The 16,673-nt window shown below is 40.1% G+C and overlaps 1 protein-coding gene across 6 annotated transcripts in view; it reads left to right on the top strand.

Moving 5' to 3' along the window:
• Positions 1–16,673, top strand: part of CFAP43 (cilia and flagella associated protein 43) — a 75,191-nt gene that overhangs the window by 20,326 nt on the left and 38,192 nt on the right. For 5 of the 6 annotated variants that reach the window (XM_045569355.1, XM_045569359.1, XM_045569357.1 and 2 more), the window contains exons 7-14: positions 1,584–1,654; positions 3,468–3,599; positions 5,191–5,307; positions 6,248–6,328; positions 9,490–9,638; positions 11,513–11,616; positions 14,949–15,089; positions 15,843–16,015. In XM_045569355.1, coding sequence (XP_045425311.1) covers positions 1,584–1,654; positions 3,468–3,599; positions 5,191–5,307; positions 6,248–6,328; positions 9,490–9,638; positions 11,513–11,616; positions 14,949–15,089; positions 15,843–16,015 — 968 coding nt within the window. The remainder of the gene's footprint in view (positions 1–1,583; positions 1,655–3,467; positions 3,600–5,190; positions 5,308–6,247; positions 6,329–9,489; positions 9,639–11,512; positions 11,617–14,948; positions 15,090–15,842; positions 16,016–16,673) is intronic. The other variant, XM_045569356.1, reaches the window with a different exon arrangement.

The following is a 16,673-nucleotide window of genomic DNA, read 5'->3' on the forward strand; positions in this document are numbered from 1 at the left end:
CCTTGATTCCTCCTCTAGCTGCTTACCAAGTCCTGTGGATGATCCCGACAGCTGCTGATATTTATTGATGTCACTGTGCTCTTGGCATTCTGCTACCACTTTGCATGTATATTTCCTGAAATCCTCAAAACAACATCATAAAGAGACACACCTATATCTCCATGAGACAGATGAGCTATATTAAGAAACATGCCCAAATTCACATAAACTGTGGAGCTGGCACCTGAACCCAGGAAATAAGACCTAATATATTTTACACAAGTTAGAACTTAATTATATGTAGTTTTACATTTTTCACCATTTCCTTCCTACATACTATTTCTTATGATTTTCATGATATATTATAATGCTTTCAAATACATATTTATCAAGCCTCTACAACGTGAAAGACATTAAGCAGAGTGCCTTAGAGGTTACACAGATGACAAATACATAGTCTCATAATTTCCATCCTTAAGGGACTTAGATTTTATTCAAGAGGATAAGACAAGTAGACAAATAATTACACCCCAGGTAGGTTAAGATGATTTCATTCAGAAAGAGCTTCACGATATGCTGTGGGGAGTCAGATGAGGGAAAGAGTCCAAGTTAAGTCATTTTGAAGGTTGCATTTGAATTGGCCCTTGAAGGATGGGTGCATAGGCAGAGATGTGGGTAGGTGGAATTTTTGGCAATGGTATCTGTATGGACAAAACATGGGGAAGGCTGAGAAATACGAAGTGGTCCAGTTTGTCTGAAGCCTCAAGTGTTACAAAAGAGTAGAGGAGGATGAAGGGCATTTATACCGTATCTGGCCTTCATGTGCAGCTAAAGTGTTTATACTTGATTCAGCTGACTGTGGGCAAACATCAAAAACTCATAAATGGGAGATGTACCCCAACTGGAATGGCGCTTGGGCAGATTAATTTAGCCACAGTTCAGGAAAAGAAGATCCTAAAGTGGGTGGCAGGAAGCAGCAAGCACCTGGGGTGCCCATGCCAGGAGTCGTAAGCACCTGGATTCCAGCGGGAGTTGGAAAAGGGGCTGCTGGGAGGTGTGAACAGTCTTTGAAGGAAAGGCAAGTGTGCTTCGCAGCATCTAGCAAAATGTCAGGCGCGTAGTGTGCAGCAAACAAATAATTTGATGGATGCCACGGAGACTTTGATTTTATAGTTCTCATGATTTGCCTAAATAATATGTTAATATGCCTTTTTTGTATTTTCCCCCAAAGGTAGTATTTTATTAATAACCAATGTTCTTATAGAAAATTTTTTCTTTTCACTTTTTGTCCACTGTAATTTATTTATTGAGGTATAAATTTACATACCATAGAACGCACAAATATTAAGTATACAGTTCCATGATAATATAGTTTTGGTTTGTTGTTTTTTCCCCCTGGCCTCTTAAAACCTCTGACAAAATTTTCCTAAAAAATAAATTTATTATATAATCCTATAATGCCAGTTACACAGACCTGATGATACGGACCTTACAACTTGTGTGATTTACATTAGTAATCATTACTAAGCAACTTTTATTATATAGTCATTGTTATATTATAATTTTAATTATGTCACCTGCTTTACCTTGTTTTTCCTTTCCAGAAGACAGAAGAAATCTTATCAGTCCAGTCACCTTGGTATATCAGAAGGAGGGCGTGTTTGCTTCTGGAATTGTAATGTTTTTTTTTTTTTCAAAATTAATTGGTTTCAAAAAAATACACAATTTCGATTTATTGACATTTAGCATTATAAGCCATATTTTGGGAAGCCAGGGCTATTAGGTTATTAATTAAAATTGTTTCCCCTTTGGATGCTATTATAAAATTTTTATTATGAATAATTTCAAATATATACAAAAGGAAGGGAACAGTATAATGAACTACCATATACCTATCTATTGCAAATGAACAAAAAGAGAATTTAAAAATCCATTGCCCTCCCCTACTGAAAAAAACACCTAACATCTGTAACCTAATTCCATGCCCATTTCTGCACTTAATGTATTAGGTTGTCGGACATAAATTTAGAAACTTTTGTCTAAGCTACAGCTTAGACTCTTGTGCATGCTCATTTAGCTTACATGTATTATACTGTTATTGCTGATATTCGACTTTGTATTAATAGTCTCTGTTTACTGGGTGCTTACTTTGTGCCAGGCACCAAGCTAAGTGCTTTATTTGTATTATCTTATCAGTCCTCACAACAACTTTATCAAACACAAACTATCGACACCCTCCTTATATAGACAAGGAACCAGGTCTTAGAGAGTTCACCTGCAAGTGTGTGGACGAGCTAGAGCTGGAACCCAGGTGTGTCAAACTCCAAAGTCTTTGCTCTCATTTGTTAGAACACACGCCCTCTGTACATATGAAGAGGGGTCAGCCCATGTTTTTCCATGATGTTGTAATCAGTGTAACCATGATAAGGTTTGGAACTGACCTATACCAAAATTTTAGTTCTAATCATAGCTGTCCCAAGTCCACTGTTAGCTTTGTCTGTTCCATTGCCACAGATCACACCTCCAGCACCCTGAGGGCAGCTAGGCAATGATGTCAGAGTAAGAGATGTAGTTGCACCCACGAGAAGCCATCAGGAGCTCATACACCTACACTCAGCCAACCCTGCAGTGGACGACCCCCTCCTCCTTTCTACATTTTGTTTGCATTTGTGGCCTTTCACAACTCTTGTCTCTTGAAGACCACCGTTGGTGTTTGTTTTAACCTACTTTAAAGAAATGATTGTTAGCATTTGCTCTGGTGAGGGGTGGGGAATTATGATGAGCTTGGAGAAAGCACCTTGCATCTTTTGCCCTCCTGATCCCAATCATCTTAACCCAGCCGTCTCACAAATACCTACTCTCAGTCATGATGGGGCTTAAACTAGAAAGTGATGGGTAGATTTGCCCCAAACTCACTGCTGTAAAAATAACTCAAATTCCTCTTGAGAGTAGTTAAATTAACCTACACCTGTTTACCACCAACCAATCAACCAACCCATTTTTATTGGACACCTGCCATGTTCTAGGGAATAAAAGACACAGTTCCCAGCCCTGGGTCATTTAGGGAGGTAAGAAATGCATGTAAAACAATGATTAAGGAACATACATTAGGAAGGAAGGAGGCTGCTACGCATAAGCCACACAACTGCTGCCTCATTTGCTCCTCCTCTTGTAAAGTAAAGATTGCGGTGAGAGGAGAGCTGCTAGAGAAGCTCAAAGAAAGGAGAGATCAGTGAAATTTTAGGTAATTGAAAAAATGTGTCAGCAGAGAGATACAATTAAAGCTTGATGAGGGAGCATGTTGAAAAGTTACCTAAGCAAAGATGAGAGGACAGTGCATTCCAGATAATGGAAACATAGGGTGTCTACATTTCGATGATGATTCCACATAAACAGTGGGTAAGTCTTAGCGTATTTGATGAGGAAGGTATACTACTCATTGACTGAGACTGATTTTCTGCATTTATCTCTTTGTTTTTGGTCTCTAGGATGGCGTTGTGTATTCTTTTACTATTAAAGATTCAAGTTACAAAGTAGAGGATTTTCTTGAGATTGAAAGGCCTATTGAACATTTGATGTTTTCTCCCAGTTACAAAATGTTACTGATTCAAACAGACAAGGTATGCTTGATGGAAATTTCTTGATATGCAATTTTCAAATTATATTATTGTCATCATTCCATGCCAGGAATGACAAGCAGAGTGCACTGCATGATCTCTACCAGTCGAGACTCTTTAGGTTACAAACAAAAAACATTCAATTTAAAAGACTAAAATAACAAAGAGTTGTTTGTTTTTACTAAGTGAAAGGGGTAGGAGATGATCTAAATCCAGGAGCTCCCATGATGCCTCTGGGCTTTGTTTTCCTGCATCTCTTGGCTCTGTTTCCTCTCTGCTGTCTCCATTTCCATGCAAACTTTAAACTTTGTGGTGTTAAGAGAGCCTCCAGTAGCTCCAGCTTATATTTCTATCCTCTTGGTGACCGTGGTGGAAAGATAGCAGCTGGAAAAAATGTTCTGGAATCTAGACTCATTGCACTAACTTGGATCACCTGTCTACCCCTGACTCAATCACTGTGGCCAGGGGAATTCTAAACTCTGATTAGCTAAACCTAAGTCACATGCCTACGTTGCTGGGTAGAGTCAACCTACTCAAACATGGAGATTAGGGACACAGGTGGTTCACTAAGGAAAATATGGGTTCTGGAAGAGAAGAAGAGAGGGGAAGAAGGGTGAAAACATGTTCAATTATACTGGTAGGAAGACTCCTTATTAATGGAATGCCCCTCAAAGGTCAGGATTATCAGACATTTATATCATTAGGCAACAATTCTGGATGAATTACAGGCAAAGTTCAGTGATACCTAAAAGATGACTTAAATTTGAATATGAAAAGACGTAAGTTTCTGATAATTACCAGAAGTTTAAAAAGACTGTGCTATGTTTTAATAAATAAATGACAATCTTAAAATATCTTAGTTCATCTTAATAACTTTTCTGGTTTTCCACATTTTCTACATAAATAGACATTATTTTCAAAATCAGGAAGAAGTGTTTCGTTATGTTTTGCAATTTAAAAAACAAATGCCTGGGCTGGGCATGGTGGCTCATGCCTGTAATCCTAGCTCTCTGGGAGGCCTAGGCAGGTGGATCGTTTGAGTTCAGGAGTTTGAGACCAGCCTGAGCAAGAGTGAGATCCCATCTCTACTGAAAATATAAACAAATTAGCTGGACAACTAAAAATATACATATATATAAAATTAGCCGAGCATGGTGGCGCATGCCGGTAGTCCCAGCTACTCGGGAGGCTGAGGCAGAAGGATTGCTTGAGCCCAGGAGTTTGAGGTTGCTGTGAGCTAGGCTGACGCCATGGCACTCTAGCCTGGGCAACAGAGTAAGACTCTATCTCAAAAACAAAACAAAACAAACAAACAGAAAAAACAAATGCCTGGAATTGAAGAAGGAGGTCCTATTTATGATTATTCTAAATGATGAATGAATAAATGAATGAATCAATTAATCAATCAATAAACAAACAAATCAAGCATCTAGATTTTAAGCTCCTCAAGACCAGGTCCTTACTGAGTTTATCTGTGATTTCCCATCACCTTCTCCCACATGGTGCCTTGCTTACCTAGGCATTAAATAAATATTTGTTGTACTATTTACACAACAAGTAACCATATGTTTCTTTTCTTTTGTATGTTTACCAGGGATCTGTTTACATCTACACTTTTGGTGAGAAGCCAACATTAGATAAAGTCCTAGATGCTTGTGATGGGAAATTCCTGGCAATTGACTTTGTCACTCCTGGAACCGAACACTTCATGGTAAGGAATATTCTATGGTGTCACAGTAGGATTTAAAGATATGCTGTTTCAAGATTTAAACCTCTATCCATATGCAACTGGGTAACTTTGGGAGTTCATGTGCAAAACAATACAAATAGGAGACAGCGTCTGTCCCTGAAGACTGTGGTAGAGATGCTAGCTACTTCTGTCATCAAATCTACTCCCAGGGAGACCATCATATGGTGACTTCATAACATTGTCTTCTGAAAACAGCCAACCAACTGAGATCTTAGGAGCCATCTTTTTAGTATTCAGCACCCCAGCTCTGCAAGCCAGGCCATTAAATATGTTCATTGCTAATGAGTTGTCAATACCTGGTAAACTATTAGCATTTACCTCCTTTCAGAGTGATGCAGCAGCACCTGAGGGTGAAGATGGAATCGTTGCCATGCACAATATGTGAATTCAGTCTAAGAAGTCAATAATAGTATATCAATATTGTCTCATCAATTGTAACAAATACTTAAGCAAAGTGTTAATAGTAGAGTGGTTGTATGTGTGGAAGGAAAGGGGAAGAGGAAGAGGAACTCCCTGTACTTTCTGCTCAATTTTTCTGTGATCTTAAAACTGCTCTTAAAAAAATAAAGTCTAGTATCTTTAAAAAAAACAGCAATAATCCCATTGAATTTCCAAATAACTTTTGTCTTAAATATGTTACAAGAAATTTTATGCTAAATTACTTTTCTAATCCTGATTAGTTATTGCATGTTACTTAAGTTGTATTAAAGATAATAGTTAATATTTGTTCAGAAAAGAACTATTGATATTGAAATTGTAAAATAATTATTTGTGATCCTCATAAGTGAAATGAAATTTTATACTAAATCATCAGATTGACATACTAGAAAGGAAGATAAAACATGCTTCCATAGAAGAGTCTTATTTTCCATTTAGAGTTTTGCTTTTCTTTCTTTTACAGACACTTACACATTCAGGGGAAGTTTGTGTTTGGTGGATGGAAGATTGCACTTGTGTAAGCAAGATTTATCTGAATACCCCAGTAAGTGTACCCGACAAATGGATTTTTTTTAAATGTTGAATTCTAATCCAATCTACCTTTTTATATTGGTATGTCAATAGTCTGTGGAAATACTTGCTACAGAGGCCTTATTGCATTTTTACTTTATAGACTTGGAGTAATTCCTGTGTGTAAGGTGCATGCCACAGCCCAGAGAGTGGGACACAACATACTTTATTGGTTACAGGAAAGGACAGGTTTTTCTGTGGTGGCAGTTATTTTTGAAACCCTAGTGGTTTATCTCTTACTCGTGCTGTAATTCATTGTGGACTGATGGGGGTCTGTCTTACACAGTTCCTCAGGGAGCTAGGCTGATGGAGGTTCCACCAACCAATAGCTCCTCAGTGCCAGGGCAAGAGAGTGCTGGAGGGTCTTTGGCGGGGAGCAGGGAGCTCTTGAATCAACAATTAAGTGCTTTTTCTCAGAAATGAAATGTCCCTTTGGCCATACTGATTAAACGGCCCCATCTAAGTGCAAGGGGATCAGTTAGAAATGAAAGAAAATTGCCACTCTAACCAGCTTAAGCCAAAATATAAAAAGTGGGGGTTATGGGCTTAATCATCTATAAAGTGCAGAATTTTTCTGGCTTCATGTGTGCCCTAGTCCAGCAGCTCAAATGACATATCAAGGACCTTGTCTTTCTGTCTCCACACTATGCCTTTAGTTTCATCCTAGGCCTCATTTAGTGGCACCCAGATGCCACAGGGTCCAACCTCACATCACACTATCAGGGGAGAGAAATTCCTACAGTAGAGGAAGGAAGAACAAGGAAGTTTCTCCTTTCTAGAAGGCTTGATAAATATATTTTAGTGCCATAATAATGTCCCTGAACTAATCACTATGGACAGGGAGACAAGAAATGCCAATTGGCATAAGCTGAGCCCTGGAAATGGAGTCAGAGCCATTGCACTCAATCCTGAAAATAGGGGAGGGATGGTTTCTCAGTGGATATTCAAGAAAATTTCCAGGAGGGCATATGGATGCTGAGTGGCAAACCACAACTGCTCACAACACCTGATACAATGTGATACCACGGTTCATAGTGTATTTACATAAAATAATATTATAGGGCCTGGCGCAGTAGCTCACGCCTGTAATACTAGCGAGGTGGCCGAGGTGGATCACTTGAGGCCAGGAGTTCAAGACCAGCCTGGGCAACATAGTGAGACCCTGTCTCTACAAAAAAAATAAGAAAAATTAGCCAAAAAAATAAGAAAAATTAGCCAGACATGGTGGTGCACTCCTGTAGTCTCAGTTACTCAGGAGGCTGGGGCAGGAGAATCGCTCGAGCCCAGGAGTTCAAGATTGCAGTGAGCTATGATTGCACCACCGCACTCTAGCCTGGACAACAGAGCAAGACCCTGTTTCAAAAACAAACAAAAATATTACAAAACATAAAAGGACCACAAAGCAATGGTAATGCTGTTTTTGTTTAAAAGTTATCATCATTTGTTGCATTATACAGTTCAAGATAATATATGGTTCTTGGTATTAATAATAGGTAGGGAAGTTTCAATCCTTCCCCTTTATAAAGTTAAAATCTCAATAATAAAAGACAAAGCATCATACCTTATGTAAGAGGATTACAAGATGCCAAAGATACATAATTCAATAGGGTAAATAAAACTCTCTCTCAAAAGTAAAGATAAAAGTTCTTACCTAAAATACCATGAAACATGAAAAAAAACCATAACCTATATGACAAACACTTACATGTATTCACTTCTATTCGAATTACTAGAAGAGATCTTACAAGTTCATCTGATCACAACTCCTTTTACAGATGAGAGACATATAAACGTTTAATAACCTATCCAGAGGCTTATGTAAGCAGGACTTACCTTGTTCCTCTTGTCCAAGGAGGGGTGGTAGGCACCATCAGAAGGCCTTGGTGAACCTTTGTTGGGCTCCAGACCAGGCAGGGTGCACTCACGTGGTTCAGCCTGCACTGGGGGGATGCAGTGGTCTTCTTCACTGGAGGATACGGCTGCCCTACGGAGAATTGATCAGGAGATAGAGCCAGCAATGCTGAGGCCAGATCTCCCTGCCTGTGCCTGGAACTGTGTTGTCTTGGACTCTTTAGGCAGTGGTCCTTGGGGAACCCAGCCCAGCACCACAATGGCAAGACACTGGCCACTAGTGGTTTCCCTTGATGGCACCTGCGAGGGTACGTGAGACCCCTCTGGCTATCACTGTATGTTTTCAGACTAAGCCACTATTGTCCTGGAACGGAGGAGAATGTCAACTGATTATTTTGGGAACACACACCACATATGCACACTGAGAAAAGGCTTTCAGTTAAAAATAATAAAAGCCCACTCAGTTGTGAGACTGTGTGTGTTCTCATGAGGCAGGACACCTGAGTGCTCCTCTGAACTTTCTCCCCAGCTGTGGGCAGATTGCTGCACCCCCTGGGCCTCCATTTGCTATTCTGCAAAATGATGGTCTCATAAGTTCTTTTCCAGTTCTAACTTTCTATGATTTTATTCAAAATTATCTACAAAGTGTAATTATAGAAGAATAATTCTGATTCCTTAAGTATTGTGAAAACAAACTTATTCTCTTAGACATTATATTGTATATAAATAATCGTGAGATAAACAGGAATCTGTTATGCGTTTTCCTGGTGACTGACTACATGATCCAGTGATATAGTTATTTTCTTAAGTCTTCCTCAGTCGGACCAGCATCTCAGGATCTGCCATTATCCAGTAGATGAATGCTGATTTTAAAAATCACTAACATTCCACAAAAACGTACAAAAGATGCTAGAAATGTATTTTAAATTTCTTACTTTATTTTGCATTATTTTTGGTCTAATTGTTTCATAGTCATGTACGTAGATATTGGTATCATCATTTCATCACCATTTAGGGGATACAAATGAAGCCGTGATTTAAAGTTTAAGAAATCTATTGATATTTTTGTCATTCTAATTTAGGCTGAAAGATTCCTGAGACTTCTTATGCAATTGATTAGCTCAGGAATGTTGAGTCTCTAGCTTGGAATAATGCACCACACGTCACCCACCGCACTTCTCATTCAGCAGGCTTTTCAAATAAATGGTAGAATTCTTACACGTAGGAGAGCAGGCTTCGTGCTCCGGCTCAGCGAGGACAAACCTCTGGGTTTATTTCAAACAGGCCATGGTCCTGGCTTGCTCTCCCTCCTCCCTCTGCGCGGCCGTGGGCACCGTGGAAGGCTCTGTCCACTTCATCAACGTCCAGGATCCGGAATCCCCCCAGGTCCTTCACAAGGCCTTTCTCTCCGAATCATCCGTGCAGCACCTCGTGTAAGTAACTCGTGCTCCGGCAGCAGCTCCACGCCAGGCCTATCGGTCGAGAATTCCAGGGAAGCCATCATTTCTATTAAGTTTTACATGTTTCGTTTGTTCAAATGTTAACACATTCACACAGTTCACCATTCACAAAGTAGAGAGGGGTGTACAGAGGAGTCCCCACCCTTGTCCCCACACACCCAATTCTCTTCCTGGTGGCAGCCTGGTACCAATTTCTTGTGTCTCTTTCCAGAGATGTTTTATCCACAAACAAGGAAAAAGATAAGTACTTCCTTTTATTCATATGAATAATCATCAAGCACTTACCTAAGTGTGCCCGAGCATCTCTGCTGTAGTAATTCCATGAAGTACACGCTCTTCTTGCCTCCATTTTACAGTTGAGGAAGATAAGGCACAAAAAGTTTAAATAACTTGTTCAGTATTACACAGACAGTCAACAGCAAATGATAGAGTTTGAGCCCAGGCAGTTGGGTTCCAGTCACTCACTGCCTTTGCTTTTGAGGGGAGAAAACTATATACAATGTTTTGTAACTTACTTTTTATTCACTTAATGGTATATCTTAGAGAATGTTTTATATCCACATAAAGGCCATCCTCATTTTTCTTTTTAGCCCCATAGTATTGTATTATTATAAATACACGATCATATTTTTAAAACAATAAAATGATGGACATTTAGACTATTTCAAATCTTTTGAAACAATACTTTTAAGATGACTACAGAGACATTGGATTTGGACTTGTGTGTTGCTATTATTATTACTTTTTTTTTTTTTTTTTTGAGATAGGGTCTCACTCTGTCGCCTGGGCTAGAGTGCAGTGGCATCATCACAGCTCACTGCAACCTCAAACTCCTGGACTCAAGTGATTCTCCTGCCTCAGCCTCCCAAGTAGCTGGGACTACAGGCACATGTCACCACGCCTGGCTAACTTTTCTGTTTTTAGTAGAGACAGGGATCTCTCTCTTGCTCAGGCTGGTCTCAAATTCCCGGCCTCAAGCAATCCTCCTGCCTTGGTCTCCCAAAGTGCTAGGATTACAGGCTTGAGCCACTGCACCAAGCCTCTTTCTTTTTTAAATTTATCATAATATTAAGTATTATTAAGAACTGACATTGTGTCCTGCTTTACAGCTTGAGGTCATTGTAACTTATTGAATGTGATTCTTGAAACACCAGTCAGAAAGGAACTATTCTTGTCCGTATCAGACAAATTAGGGAATTGAGGTTCAGAAAGGTGAAAAGAAGCATTTTCCCAGAATTGCCCCGCTCAGCACGGAGGAGCTGGCTCTGCATTCCGGGCCCTACCTGCCCAGCTCTGCTGCCTCCGGCTCCGTGGGGAAGGATAGATAACCTCCCTCCACTTACACCCCTGCTCTCTGCACCATAGTTTTTTGTGCCTCTCCTTTCTCAGATCCTTTCCTCTTATTCTAATTTGCATTTTCCTACTTTTTCCTAATTTGATGACATTGTAGAAATGTTTCACTACATTTTTCCTTCTCCTGCCAGGTAGCACACACAGGGTAATGAAATGTCACACCCATTGCTAATTTGACAATTGCTTATTTTCACTTGAAACATCAAGAAGGCTCTACTGACATATTTCGTGCACTTAGGATGAAACAGTTGCCCGTTTTTACTGAATCTTCTGAGTGTACTTATAAGTTGTAACCTAGAAATAGCATTGGCCTAGAGTATAATGATTATACCTATATGTAGTCACCCAGCTTTGATGAGGTCAGAGAATATTAAAAATCGCAAACCATAAGAATGACTGGTTTTGAACATATCCCCATGGTCATTCAATAAACTTGTTAACCATCTCATTGGTGAGACAAGAATAATCTGATAATCAGATTTTTTCTTTTCTAGTTATGACCAGAGAGGACTATTTCTGTTGGTTGGAACATCAGAAGGAAACGTCTTTATTCTCAATGCCAAGCCCACAAGCTCATTTCAGATTATCGGATTCACAGGTACAACATAGAATGTTTATTAATTTAAAATATTGATCACTTTATTCCAAAGAATTTAAGTTTATGAAAATGGAACTCTAAACAATTATTTATGGTAGATTTTCTGAAAGAGAAACACTTAAATAACTGTTAAAGTTATTTAGGAGAATTCTCATGTTATATTTAGATGTATTTGGAATATTAGAGTTATCTGCTTGGTACATAGTTGTTGCTAAATAAATTCTTTTGAATCAATTATTGAATTAATGAAATGGCTAAACATTCCTAATGTTGTTATAAGAAGAAGTTGGGTTGATTTCTCTCTGAAATATTTTTAAAGTAATATTTGATCTCTATTTAATAAAGAACTAATTATTTTCTCTCTGGCTTTAAGTACCAAATATATATATGTATATTCCTCCACCCTCAATTTTAAAATCCATCCATTTATTTATAACATTTATCAAGTGCCTTCTAGGTGCAAAATGCTGAACCCAGGTCTCATGAGAGATGAAACCATCAGGGAGACAATTTGGTAGAGGAGGAAAAAGCAGAGTACTGTGTAGGCTCAGAAACAGGAGCAATTAATCCTGCCAGGTGTGCGGAAAAGAGTGGAGGGGAGGGTGGGCACAGGTAAGGGGGCTCAGAGGACTGGGGGAGAGTTTTCCAAGGGTTTAAAGTAGTAGGATTGAAGGATTTTTTTAGTTTAGGATGGTGCATATTTGTATCCTGCTCAAAATAATAATAGGAACAAAGGTACTTGGAATGCTAAAAGGTCTGGTGAAACAGGTAAATGGAAGAGTTGACTAGAAGGTTACCATGGCAATGATGTCTGAAAGAGAATGAAGGAACTTGAATATCATTCCAACGAGTCTGGAATTTGTTCTGTGGTTAATGAGACATCATGGGGCTTCCAAGACAGAACTGGCATGATTTGACTTGGTTTTTAGAGGGCAACTCTGGCACTAGTGTGAAGGATGGAGTAGAAAGGAAAGACAATGAAATAAAAAAGATGAGTTAGGAAGCTATAGTACTAGCCAAGACAAGAGATGGTAATAGGCCGGGCGTGGTGGCTCACGCCTGTAATCCTAGCACTCTGGGAGGCCGAGGCAGGTGGATCGCTCGAGGTCAGGAGTTCGAGACCAGCCTGAGTCAGACCCCGTCTCTACTAAAAATAGAAAGAAATTATCTGGCCAACTAAAAATATATATAGCAAAAAAAATTAGCCGGGCATGGTGGCACATGCCTGTAGTCCCAGCTACTCGGGAGGCTGAGGCAGTAGGATCGCTTAAGCCCAGGAGTGTGAGGTTGCTGTGAGCTAGGCTGACGCCACGGCACTCACTCTAGCCTGGGCAACAAAGTGAGACTCTGTCTCAAAAAAAAAAAAAAAAAAAAGAGATGGTAATAGTCATAATCATAACAACAGCCAAAATTTATTGAGGGATGCCTTACTACGTAACAGCCAGTGTTCTATGCCCTTGACATGTGTCTACTCATTGAACTCTTAGACAACTTTTATGAGGTAGGTACTACTGTTATCCCCATTTTGCAGATGAGGTGATTGAGGCACAGCGAGGTTAAGTACTTGTTCAAGGTCATGCAGCTAGTTAGCGACAGAGCCATGACTCAGACTTGGCAAGTCCACCTTCAGGGTGTGCGCTCTTATCGACGATGCACAAACCCAGGTAGTAGTCATGGAAAGAGAAAAGGGGATAGCTATGAGTGATGGAATCAGTAGGACTTGGTATTCGATTATATGTGAAGGGGAGGGATCAACAACAACTCCAAAATTTCTAGCGTGTTTGGTGGAAGTTTATGTCATTAATTGAAGAAGAAAGTTTTAGAGGTTGAAGGATAGGGTGAGCTGACAAGCTCTGCAGGTTTGAAGCCAATAAGCTCTTCATTTGGGGATATTTGGCTTAAGTTTGGAAATAGAGATGCAGTAGTACAGGGCTTACTGATAGAATTCTGATCTTGAAATCATGGAAGCTAATGAGATGGCTCAAGAAACCAGAGTAGAAGCAAACCCAAAATGCTCAATGGGGCAAAACAGGTGACCTTGATATGTAAATTAGATGGCACTGGGAGTGGTAGGCCCTCTAGCTGACCTCAGAGTGGATGCATATCCTGCCTAAATGTTCAATTTTTGACATATCTGACTGGCCAGGGGGTGGGATGGAAGAAGCTGTGAATAGAAACCTGGTCTACATTTTACATTGAAGTTGTGGCCCGAGGAAGATGAGTCAGTGAAGAAAACTGAGGATGGGCCAGAGTAACGAGAGAACTGGGAGTCACCCTCCCCAGAAAGCACTGGAGGAAGGCTGGCTGAGGTGACACCTGTGACAGGTGTGAGTGGGTGAGGACTAGGGTGAGGCCCTCACATGTTTGCCCGTCAGCGGGTGATCCCTGGGAGAGCTGCCGCTTTGGAATGGAGAGACAGAGAGGTTAGGGAGGAAACAGAGGTAAAAAAATGAAGTCAGTATGTAGTGACATATGTTAGGAAGTTTGCAGTGGAGAAAAGAGTCAGATGGTAACTGTCGTGAGGAAGCAGAGTTGAAGGAAGGTTTTATTTGAAGACAGTGGAGTCTTGAGGGTTGGAGAAAAGGAACCATAAGGGACACAAGATAAAAAGAGGTAATTGATAGTGAATGGTCTAATAGGTGATTAGAGGAATGGTCCCAAAATCACAGACAGGAAGGGGTTACATTTCATTCCCACATCACTGTCAGGAAAGGAGGGGGCAGGATGGAAACAGACAGCTGAGGTTGAGCTTGTGTGAGATGTCCTCAGTCTTGTTAAGTAACAGGAAAGGTCTTGTGCGGAACACCTAGGGGAAGCGCTGATGGGGGGCCTGAGAAAGTACCACCCGAGGCACAGTCCCGTGAGCAGTGGAGGAGCGACTCTGGAGTGAATCCAAGGTGGGCTGCAGCCTGGCACACCTTGCAAGGGGGAACGCTCGCAATCCCCTGACCACGGATGCAAAGGACACAGAGGCCCGAGTTTAGCGATATTAGGAGTGGGTAACCTGGCTAGAGTGGGCGTGCGAGGGGTCAGAGCATACAGACGGTGACGAAGAGGGTAGAGATGCCGCTCCCCGGGGGCCACCCCAGCTGTTAGGAAAGAAGCCTGAGCCAAGCCGGGCTGGTTTGAATCTGCCAGGAGCATCTTTCATCTTGTCATCAAAAATGTCCCTGTCACTTACATTTAAAGGTCACTTTAAACGTCTGATAAATAAATTTGGATCTAAAGATTTAGTAAAGACAAGTCTATAATGTGATATCTTAATTGGGAAGGTAAAAGGCTCCTTAAACTTACCGATGACCACTGTGGCGTTGATTTCTGTTTGCTTGCAGAGGTGGGCAAAGACATTTTGCAAATATCCACAGTGTCTCTTCTGGAAACAGATATCGTGGAAGTGCTGGCGCTTTCCCCGCTTCCAGAAACAGGAAGAAGCAGGCTGGAAATGTTCACTCTGCCTGTGATACTACCACACGGTAACGGAAAACTGAGAAACCGGTTCTGTCCTGGGCCCAGATAAGTCATTGCTAAGGGTTTTTGTTTTTTGTTTTTAATCTTAGAAAAGGTAAAGGGCTGCCTTTTGTCCATCTTTACAAAGTAAAACTATATGGCTGCTAAACAATTTATAATGTGATTTACACCACTCTGCTTGATTATCGGAGAAAAGAGACAGGATCAACTGACGCTGTGTCAAGTTGATTTGTCATTTTGTGATGTCTCTTGTTTTGTAGCTTTAAGTATACATAGTCAAATTCAAGTAGACTACAGTGTAGTTACCTCCACTGATAAAATTACAAAGAAAGCTTCCTGGATAAGAAGGTATGAGAAAATAGACAATCTTTGTTTTAATGACAAATATGTCTGGATAATAATTTTGCAAATATATCATTACAGAGGAGAAAAAGCTGAAAACCTCAAAGTACTTTTATGTTTTAATTAAGAATCTCTATACCATCATGAGTTTCTTTTAATGATATGTCTCTAAGTTAACTGGCAATATTAACCAAGGCCTTACAAAAGATATTTTACTCACTATCAGTCATTTAATACTCAAGTATTTTCAGTGGAGACAAGTTGTTTTTAAATTATTTTTATCACCTAATACCCTCTGCAATATTAATGGAGCATTTAAAATTTTTATTTTGCCTTTCATAACTGTTCATAATGATTTAAAAATATAAAATCAATATATTGTGCAAGTGATCTCTCTTCTTTTTCAAATCTGATAGTCTCTGCAACCTTTGCTGATGAACGAGGGAGGCTGAGAGATGAATTCATTCATAAGTACCTGTATGAGGTGGACCACTCTCTGTCCTCTGCCGTCTTGGACTTTCAAAGTAACCAAATATATGGCTTCTGTAATCAAGTGCCGTACATCTGTAGCTATCCTCTTCCTGAAGAAGTATGTCAAAGCTTAAGCATGCTCTCATTTATGTTAGCAATCAAGATTGACACACTGTCCTAATTAGATGTGATCCTCTTGACTACTTTAACAGAATCATCCAGTTAAAACAAACGGCTTTATTGTATTAACGTAATTCCGTTGAGTTGGACAATTAGTGTTATTTGTTAATCCATCATAAAATATATTTGAGCAACCTCACACTTGTGCCACATACATCATACTTGTCAGATAAACATGCAGATGATATTAGTTCATTGCCTTAAAAAACAATCTAGCATCAGAAAACCTATTCTAGAGATGCCAGGGGCTACAGGGTAAATGATTTTTAGTGGAACTTGCACCTGAGCCCTAAGAAAACTTGCACAAAATAATAAAGCTGTGTTCCTGGCATCCTTCCTTTACTCTGTCTTCCAGCTCCTCCTGCACTGTGTCACCTCCTGCTGCACATGTTAGCCCAGTGCCTTCCTGCCTGCTGCCCTTTGGCCACTGAGTTTCCTGCTGTTGCCTATCTTCCTGCCCCAGTAGTATCTACCTTCATTCCTCTCTAAATTCTTCAATCAAAGCCTTTGTCTCCCAGAGTAGCCAGTATAAGACATAGAAATCCAGGGAAGAAAGAAATGGTTCGTGGCAAGGAGGATTCAAGAAAAGGTTCACG

This window comes from Lemur catta, chromosome 14 (assembly GCF_020740605.2).
Source record: "Lemur catta isolate mLemCat1 chromosome 14, mLemCat1.pri, whole genome shotgun sequence".
NCBI classification, from domain to species: domain Eukaryota; kingdom Metazoa; phylum Chordata; class Mammalia; order Primates; family Lemuridae; genus Lemur; species Lemur catta.